The 10039-nt window shown below is 42.7% G+C and overlaps 1 protein-coding gene across 1 annotated transcript; it reads right to left on the minus strand.

Moving 5' to 3' along the window:
• Nucleotides 1-817: 817 nt before the first annotated feature.
• Nucleotides 818-9339, minus strand: LOC148019709 (uncharacterized). Its single transcript, XM_087699853.1, has 4 exons — nucleotides 8988-9339; nucleotides 7469-7591; nucleotides 2652-2813; nucleotides 818-2129 (listed from the first exon to the last, which is right to left on the minus strand). The coding sequence occupies exons 1-4, from the start codon at nucleotides 9092-9094 to the stop codon at nucleotides 1235-1237; spliced, it is 1287 nt and encodes a 428-aa protein (XP_087555979.1). The 5' UTR covers nucleotides 9095-9339; the 3' UTR covers nucleotides 818-1234.
• Between the last annotated feature and the right edge of the window lie 700 nt (nucleotides 9340-10039).

Here is a 10039-nt window from a genome sequence, read left to right on the forward strand (position 1 = left end):
AAGAGTTCTCGGAAAGAGAGGTAATGCTCCAATACACGCTAAGGTAAAAAGACCAATACTGTCATCTAACAATCTTGCACAATAATTTTCTTCTTTCCAAGTGAGTTACATGAATGTTTTCAACAATCAAACTATAATACCATAAGGGAAAACTTTGGGATATTTTAATATTTTTATCAAGTACACCTAGTTATAAATGAAAGGTACACAACAGAATAATAGTGACAAGCTAGTAAAGTGACACTTAGGGATGCATTATTTGAGGTTTTACAAAATCCAAAATACAAAAGTTTTAGCATGGCTTAATTGGTTGATTTGACCTATATTAAGCTTATATATAACATGAAAAAAATGTATTATAAATATAAATGGCTAAAAAAGCTACATTATTATCATAAAATTGTCACTAAATTGGGATGGTGTGCATTTTGCTTTGGGAGAAGTCACTTTAATGGGACCCTTTACCCTATTGCACACTTCTTTTAGAACAAATACTCGACAATGATTTTTTCCACACAACTGAATCCATGCAAAACAATTTTTGGAAGGGAAAAGAATCAACATTTCTCATCATCAAATTAGATCCTCTTTCAATGAAGAGCTCTAGTCCTAATACAATCTTCAAGTGCATGTCCTCACATGTTCACTCAACAAACATTTACAATTTATACCAAAATGTACAAGAAAATAGAAAGAAAATTTCCTGGTTTAGTTTCTCACTATCTAGCTTTAAACTGCAAATATTAGCCTTCATCTATCTCTTATGGTAACTTCCCAATCCAAAACCTTGATAAACTTGAGAACATAACAGCATTTGTACACAGATCATATGAAGCACACCCAGAAATTTGATTTAGCATACCTTTCTTTCAGTTGGCACCAAGACAGTGCTCATACATAGGTAATGTGGCTTGAGTTGACACAAAGGCACTGCTTACACATGGGGAATCCCCTTGAGGTGGCACTAAGAACACATTTCTTGGGTGAGGAGCAGGGGACCATCCAACATGGAGGCTATAATGGCTAACCTCACACACAGGTGACATACCTTAGAGTTGGCACAAAGACACTCCTCACACATGGGGCAGACTTTCACTTGGCACAAAGACTCTGCTCACATAGGGGCAGTGCACTTGGCTGAACTGATCCAACATGGAGACCACAGTGCCTAAGCTGCAGGCATGGGTTTGGTGGGGATTACTATGCTACACATTTGCAAACATGGGTTTGGTATTTACAGATCAATCAAGCTTGTGGGCTTCCATGGATGATGAAACCTTGCCCTGAACTTAGGGCGAGGTGGGGGAGGCAAAGTAGGCACCTTGCTGACTTGTGAGTCTGGAAACTCATCTGTGCATGAGGCTGTCACCTCCTCTATGCCACCAATGATGACCTCATTGTGCTGGTCTGATGATGATCTTGCTGTGATGGAAGAATGTGGATCTCTGGCGGGCTTTCGAAAACCAAGCAGTTGCCTGACCGATCTGTGTGCCGGCTTTCCTTGCTGCTGCACCCCCTCATGCAGCACTGGCCCTTGTTCTTCATCTAGTGGTGATAGAGGAAGCAAATCATCACTGGGATCAACTGGGACAGTCTCTGCATCAGCATCATCAGGCCTGCTTACACCATCATCAAATGGTTGCCAGTTTGCATGTGCCATATCCCTGAAATGGCCAGGGCTTGAAAGGCTTTTCTTGAACGGGTTAATTGCTGCTTCAAAGTCACTGCAGTGCTTACCATGGGTGTTTGGTATCAAAGCACTCTCCTCCTCGGATGCTGGGCCACTCTCTTGCCTAAGGTATATTGGGACTGTTGGGCACTTTTTAAAAGGCTTCCACTCTACCTCATTATCAGCAACAGCATGATTCCCTTCCTTGATCTCTTCATCAGACAGCAAAGACTGGCTTTCAGGTTCTTCGGGTTGTAGAACTTCAGGCTTCTTCTTATGCTCTGATGTCCCATTCACAACCAGGTCCTGAAGAGGTTCTCTCCTTATGGCACTTCCAAATCCCTGAATACCATGGGAGATCTTCTGGGCACGGTGGCGCTCCTCTTTCCAAACCTCAGACAGGTTGAGTAGCTCAAGGACACGATCAGCCTTCTTACGAACAATTAAGCCCCTGTCAATCCTGCATGTATCATGATTCATACCACTCACATGTGACTGGCAATAACTGCAGATTTTATGGACATGACAATACACAATGCTTTAAACAATCCCTAATCTCCTAAAACTATGCCCACCTCTTTAATAATGCAGGTAAACATGCATCTACATGGAACTGTTTTCTGAACAACTGAATGAGTTGTCCATTACATAGCGTATGAGCCTGTATAAATACTCAAACTCACACAGGAAAAAGTAAGAAAAACACAATCCTGATTACACCAAAAATCCTCAAACCCCAAACTTAAATTATTATCCCATAATAGTCCATAACAGCTTACATATCTTTAACTGAGCACAACATATTCTGCACTGACAGAACCATCACACAAAAGACCTCACTCCAGAAGACTTGCTAAAGATTATCAACATCTCATGCCTGTTTTACACCCAGTCAAAATGTTTTAAGAACATAGCTCCACATGCTTTTCAAAACCAAAATCACAAATTTCATGAAGTTATGCCGAGGCAGTCATATAGATACCCTTGTTGGTCGACTAAATTGAACTGGCACAGCTCTTCAATGACTTGTATGTCACTTCTAAACTCTCTTGAAACACTGTTAGGTCCATGTGTAAGGAGGTACTCCAGCACAACAAGGGTTTTGTAAAGCTGCCTCCAGGGTCTCTTTCCAACAGCTTGAAGTCTGTAGTCACATGCAAGCAGACTCTCTCTCTCTCTCTCTCTCTCTCTCTCTCTCTCTCTCTCTCTGTAACACGGACACATTAATATGTCAGAAAGAATCAGCTGCTAAGTGGCATTCTGGCCAACATACAAATCTTATGCAAACCATATTTTCCATAAACCAGCCAAGAGATCCACACAGCTACCAAAAAACTTCATGATGTCATATCTTCATCAGCCCTATTGAAGGGATTGGAATGCTACAAATATTTTGTAGCCATAACAGGGGTTATGTGGATGACAACACATGCACATATCATAGAAGCCGTGACTTTAAAAGCCTTATCCTCCACTGTGACCATGAATGACTGAATTCGAGTTGAAGATAAAGGCATTCCTCATGTGTCAGCCCAACCCATTTCAATGAATAGGAATATTGTGGCTGCAAATTGCCACCTGTAAACAGTCTTCTGAGTTCCCACCCTCAACTAGTAATCCTCTGATGTGTCAAACACATTCATACCCTTGAAACAAACCCCATATTGCCATGCTGCCGGCATGAGATTGAAAGATGAGAAGTGCTATGCACACATGTAGCACAGAAAACACAATGCACCCAAGCAATATTGTGGTGTCGCACTATTACCAAAAAACTTGATGATGCCATATCTTCATCAGCCTATTGAAGGGATTGGAGTACTACAAATATTTTGTAGCCATAACAGTGGTTATGTGGATGACAACACATGCACATATCATAGAAGCCCTGACTTCAAAAGCCTTATCCTCCACTGTGACCATGAATGACTGAATTCAAGTTGAAGATAAAGTCATTCCTCATGTGTCAGCCCAACCCATTTCAATGAATAGGAATATTGTGGCTCCAAATTGCCACCTGTAAACGGTCTTCTGATTTCCCACCCTCAACTAGTAATCCTCTGATGTGTCAAACACATTCATACCCTTGAAACAAACCCCATATTGCCATGCTGCCGGCATTAGATTAAAAGATGAGAAGTGCTATGCACACATGTAGCACAGAAAACACAATGCACCCAAGCAATCTTGTGATGTCGCACTATATCACCTCACGTCGCAACATATCAGCTGTTGTGAGGCCACTGATGAGACCTTGCCAAATGCCAAACACCTACTTTAAGCTTGATGGTCCAAAGATGGACCACCTTGTGCAATATCAGGAGTTACAGCTCAAGGCCACAGGTAAGACCATTAGTGATGAGAGTCTAGTGCATGGCATGTTGAAGTTCCAAAATCTTGTTCTACGTCCTAATTGTCGGCTTTGTTCTAAATGATCCCACACCTTTCGGGCACTTGCATTTATGGGAGAGCTTGAAGCTGCCAAACATTCCTCATCTTCCAAGATTTGGGGGGGGAGGGGGAAACCCTTGTCATCGAGGGTAGACTCTAGAGTCTACTGTGATGACCAGTCATAAAGAGCTAGAGAAACATCACCATCTTATTCATCTCTTTGGTTATTGTGGCTAGAAAGTCAATTGGGTCAATGAGGGCCAGCAATGTCAAGTATCTTCATTGTTGCCACTTTATACTTCTGCCAACTCTGCTGTTTCATCTATAGTATAAAAGGCCATTGGACACTATGCCCAAGGGGAGACATGCTATAAAGGAGGAGCTTCAGTCCACTGCAGGGGATCGTGCATGAATCTTGGTGGAGAGACCCTTCCACGGACAGATGATTTGTGTGAGGTGGATCTTCAACACTAAGCTTTGATGGTACCTTGGAGGGGTACACTGATGGGCAAAGAGCCAAGCAATATGAGGAGACATTTGCAGCCGCTTCATTATTGGTTTCTATTAGCTCTTCTAGCCTCTCATGTTTGGCCCATGCACAAAACAAATGTAAAGAATGCATTTTTGAATGGAGAGATTTGAATGGACCCATGGAGCAGCCAAAGAGATTCCCTCTTACTAGTAACAAGGTCATATTCATCACTAGCAAAAAGCCTCAATGACTTGAAGCAGGCAAGTTGTGCATGGACTTTGCAAGATGTTGGATGCCAACGTCTACTTTTATTCTGCTTGTTATTTTCATTGTTTTATCATACTGTACATTGATGATCTGATTACCGCTGGCTCTGATTCAGCCAAGGTTTATGATCAAAACAAGAATTCGGACTGTTACAATACTTTTGGTGCAGAGATTATTTGAATGCTCATGGTGTAATTCTTTCTCAGAAAAAGTACTATATCAATCTGCTTTGAACTTTTGGTAAGCCTGATTGTACTTCATTGGTTACTCCTATGCATCCCAACAGCAAATTATCTGCAAATACTGGTGTCGATACTAACAAGTGTTCAAGCTTGCTCTTTGCTCTGTTTGGCCAACATGCTAACTAATCTTGCATTGTTTATCATTGTGCTCAGCTAGCTCTTTTCAGCGCCTCACCATGCTCAGGCTGGGTATGCACAGACAGCACTGATCATCATTGTGCTTCCAGCCCTTCTCACCTGAGGGAGACCATGAAGTGTGTAGACATAGATTGTGCCATCTCTTGATTGTAAATGCACAGCCAACACTGATCATCATTGTGCTTTGCGGATATTGACACGGGGGATCTTGCAGGTTGAGGGAGACCGTGACGCATGTAGATAAAGAAAGTGCCATCTCTTGATTGTATCTCATCTATGCTTGGCATATTATTGCTGCACTCATGTTGTACACATAATGGAAAGTGTTTCCCCATGTCTTTTCGTGTTTATGCTCACGAAGTATTTCTGCTTTCATTCTTCTGCTGCTATTTATACTTGTCACTGACATGCGAAAACCACAAAGCACTGTTTGTCAAACTACCAGAGACAGATGACTGTGGAGGTGTGGAGGGGGGCTGCAAGAGTATTTATAGGACAGAGCCAAACATTGAACGCATCACTCAAACATGAGATGCATCATGTAGGGGTATAGGATTTGTTGGCTTTCAATCAGCATTGTGTGCCATCATCACTATGGAGCTGAGGTAGAGTACGCTCTCTTCACAGACTTTGATGACAGAGATGACAAGGCAGGAGTTGCACACCTGCAATTTAGTCTTCAACCTTAATAAACAAAAGCATCAATACTTGCCAAGCAGCAAACAAGCAATACTCTCAACTCTAAGACAAACTCAATCTCTCGCTCAACATAGGCTGAACACAGGACTGCCTGACAATAGGTCACACGTGTCACATACACTGCAGTTACAATTGTCAATCTCAAATGCATGAATGCCAAATGTCTATATAAAGGGCAATCTACCATTGTACTCCTTGCCTCTTTGGTCATACTTTCTTTGCATTTTATGAAAGAGAGGTTCACTCACATTTATACCTCGCAGAGCAACCCATGATGCAGTGCCATATTAAACTAATATGTGATAATGCAATGCTTATCCTGTCGTGATACTAGGCTGTAAGAATCTGGATATTCTCAATTCCTAGCTAAGAGATCTCCAATAATCTGCCTTGAACATGCATTCTCTGATCATTATCAAGTAGAAAGGAGGTTGAGCAGGATGTTGTAGAGCATTGCAGTCGGATAGATGCAACAGACACTTGCTTCCTTAAGCTAAGCAACAATTTGGCCTCCATTCCCAGCAGACACTGCTTTTCTGGACTTGAGGGCTAAACAGCATTTCCACCTGATCTGTGAGCTCATTCTTATCCTCTTGCTATGCAAATCTTTGTTTCTCTCGTTGGTTACAGTAATAATGATTGTGATTCTCAGAGCTTCTTTACGAATTCCTTGCATCTACGTTTGACAAAAGGTACTCAGATTGAAGACGCAAAGAGGCAAGCCACCATCTATAAAAGCATTGAGTTTGGACAACCCTACACTCAAACATCTTTGTAAAGTAGATCTCCACCTTCCTAGAATCAACCAGATCATCCAATCTCTCCTACATGATCCTCATCAAGGGAACTGTAAGGAAACCTTTGATATTCTGTGACCACATCCTCTATGGAGCTGTTTCAGCATACACAAGGCAGTTTTAAAAGACTTCCCTTGGTCTAGCACCACCTCGCAAATCCCAGAACAAACCTTGCCTCCAGGGAGTAAGTTCACTAAATATTGGGTACATGATTGTTACATACTAGACTTGACACTCAAGCTTGCAGCACAATGGACTAGCATCTAGATGACTTACAGCCAGTGAGTCCATAGACTCTTCACCAGTAGGGAACATCTTCAACAATGTAAAAAGCCTTTAGTTTCAGCTGGGGTTGTAGTCCATCTAGGTGCTTGATATGAGAAAAATAACAAATGGTGCACCTAATAGGTGAAGTTGCAAGGTAAAGTGTGACATGAGCCTTAAATTTCCAGGCAAATAATCTTGTTGGCATATCCTGGAATGTGAGAAGCAAGCCCCTAGTCTGACATGCTGCAGTGTAAAACACCATGGAAGAAACATAATAGCTTGTCAGCTAATTTACTTTGCATCAGTTAATTTGCACTTTTGAGCACATGGAAAGATGTCATACTTTGGCAATAATTGAGAATAATGTGTTTGAAGTAATACTTGGTGCATCTAAAACCACATGAGATTATTGACGATGACAGTCATGCTTTATGGCCAAATGACAGGAGAAATAGCCTTCATAACTGTAGCCACCTAGAAAAAGAGCTTCTCGTAGCATCAACAATGATAGATCAGAAGTCCTCACCTACTGTGGAGCACTTGAACAATCCTTTCAAATTCCTCCAAGTCAAAAGCTGCATTAGAGAGCACAGCCATAGCCCTTGTTTCTGGGCCCCATGGATCTGTATTGGTTGCTTCTTCTGTCAACCTGTTCAAACAAGTGATCCAATTATTACTTTTACTCAATTTTTTGCACAATAACTTAAATGTCAATTCCACTGTTTGCCCGACCATTACTGGAAAACCCACACCATAAGTACGATTATTGGACCCTTTGGCCTTCTGATATCACTGTAACAGAAAAACTTAATGCCATAACGTGCCACCAATCGGATTTTGCAAGACTAATAAAGATATACTCTTCCCTTCCAGTTCATGAATGCAGAATGGGCTGAACTGGGTTGAACTGCACGGAATAAAAACCATGAAAATGAGGACCTAATCTAGACTCTCCAAACAATCTTACTATCACATGTTTGCTTGCTTGATTGAACATTGCAGTGTCATAGCAGTTCTTGTAGCACCAGTCTCAGAGATTGCAAGTTCATAAGGATGAACAAAGCCCCAAATTTCGATCTACTGCAAGTGCAGAATGCAAATTATGTCTAATCAGAGTATTAAAAACCAGGTTTTTTCATCCCATATAATTGGACTTTATGCAGGTATTTCCCTCCTCGGAAAGCTATTCATGGAGAGGAATCAGGAGTCTCCTTGCGAGGGGAGGACCTTCAATCCTTGACCTTTATGATTCTTGAGATCAATATGATCATGTTTGTCCTGTGATTGTTTCTCAGCATGGGCACTGCATCAATTGCGTTCAGAGAGCTCAAATTAAGACCTGAAAGATCGGATGTCCTGAACTGTATATAAGGCTCCAATGCTACTTTATCCACTTATGCAGATTGATGCACACACATATCATTGACTACGCATTTGCATCATAGATTCTGATTTAAAAATGAAATACATATTGCAAGTTCAGACGTCCTGAGCTGTATGTACAGATTCAATGCCAGGCTCCTGAGACCAGTTATAGGGGAATGGTGGAATACGTCACAATAAGTACAAATTTCCATTATAATTCCACATTGTGAACTGTGACAACATTACACCGCACAACATAGAAAAATGGTGGAATATGTCACAAGAAGTACAAATTTCCACTATAATTTCCACATTGTGGATTGTGACAACATCATGAGCTTCTGCAAGGAAGGAACCATGTACCGAGCTAGGTGCGGCCAGCAGGCATGGCAGCCCTCTTCTCCAAGCCACACCTTGCCAGCTCATGATGTTGAACACTATAGGGAAAACACCCCAGGCTGGCAGCCCCCACCCGCAACTGCACCTAGCGAGGTATGGGATCCCTCCCTTGCAGGAGCTCATGCGGCTGAACACTTTGGGGAAAAACAAGGGAAAAGAACCCCTTTTCTGACATGTTCGCATGTCGCAAACTTCATGTGATCGTTAAAAAACGAGCTGAAATACGCAACAAAGAGACAGACAGATAGACAGACAGACAGACAGATAGAGAGGGACGTTACAATTGGATCCTGGAGACATCCGTCAAAACCAAGCGCGCATCCTTGAATTTCTCCCGGATGAACAGAGACGCCTGTCTCTTGATGTCGTGAAGGTCGAAATGCGCCATGGGAGGCTCCTTCCTGATCCGAAGCGGATGGGGAGAATGGCGGGGCCGTCACTGCAGGGAATGGACGGAAGACAGGGGATCCAAATGAAGAGGAGGCAGGGTCTCTGAAGGGCGATGAACCCCGGCAAAGTATTCTGCAGAGAGAGGGCGTGACGCGTTCCCGCGAAAGAGACAAGCATGACACAGAGAGAGAGAGAGAGAGAGAGAGAGAGAGAGAGGCCTGGATGCCGCACGGTCGTCGGTCGCCTTTTTGAATGAATGCATCGTGCTCTCGTTTTTTCTTATTTTGGGGTTGTTGAGCATAAAAGTCAGCATCCTGTCTCCGCGTGACACGTGCCTGGACTTATTACTCTCTAGACCTACTTGGTCTCTAACACGCCCCCCCCCCCCCCCAAGCCCAAAGCCTAGTCCCAACCTCTCTTGGTTGTGTCCAACCACCTCCACTAATAATAATCCAACCCCCCCCCCCCCCCTTGCAAACCCTGGTGTGCATTTGCAAATCTAACCCACACCCACTCTTCGTGTTGCCCCGCCTCGCACACTCGCTATCACTTTAGCAAGCCCCTCCTACCAATCCAGTAATTGTGGCCCTCACATCACACCACCACCACCCACATCGTACATCGCAACCAAAAGGAGTGGAAATAAGCAGCATAGTCTGACAAAACAAAGGGGCTTTAAGGGTTTGGCCCCGTGATAGTGTTTGCATAGCCTGGTTACGCATGCTTGACTCACAAAACACAAAAAACCACATGCAAAGTTTCACATCTTCATACATAGGTTGTATTTCAATTAGAGCAACAACACTCTTTATTTTGGGATGAAACAACTCTTGATTCCAAAGTAGGATCAATCATATTCAAGGGATTTGCTCACATGCTCACACAACCAGTTTGGCATGGCAGCTCTACATATAACAACCACAAAGCAACACTACACTAGGGT

Source organism: Lygodium microphyllum, chromosome 19 (genome assembly GCF_053477565.2).
Source record: "Lygodium microphyllum isolate KBCC chromosome 19, Lygodium_microphyllum_v1.1.10, whole genome shotgun sequence".
In the NCBI taxonomy this organism is placed as follows: domain Eukaryota; kingdom Viridiplantae; phylum Streptophyta; class Polypodiopsida; order Schizaeales; family Lygodiaceae; genus Lygodium; species Lygodium microphyllum.

Bases quoted from the DNA above. Each gene is read 5' to 3' on its own strand.
- LOC148019709 (XM_087699853.1), bottom strand. From the start codon at position 9,094: ATGGCGCATTTCGACCTTCACGACATCAAGAGACAGGCGTCTCTGTTC. The intron at 7,592-8,987 runs GTAACGTCCCTC...TTGTTTGAACAG, and splicing joins GATGTCTCCAGGATCCAATT to GTTGACAGAAGAAGCAACCA. The intron at 2,130-2,651 runs GTATCTATATGA...TGATACATGCAG, and splicing joins AATTTAGTCGACCAACAAGG to GATTGACAGGGGCTTAATTG.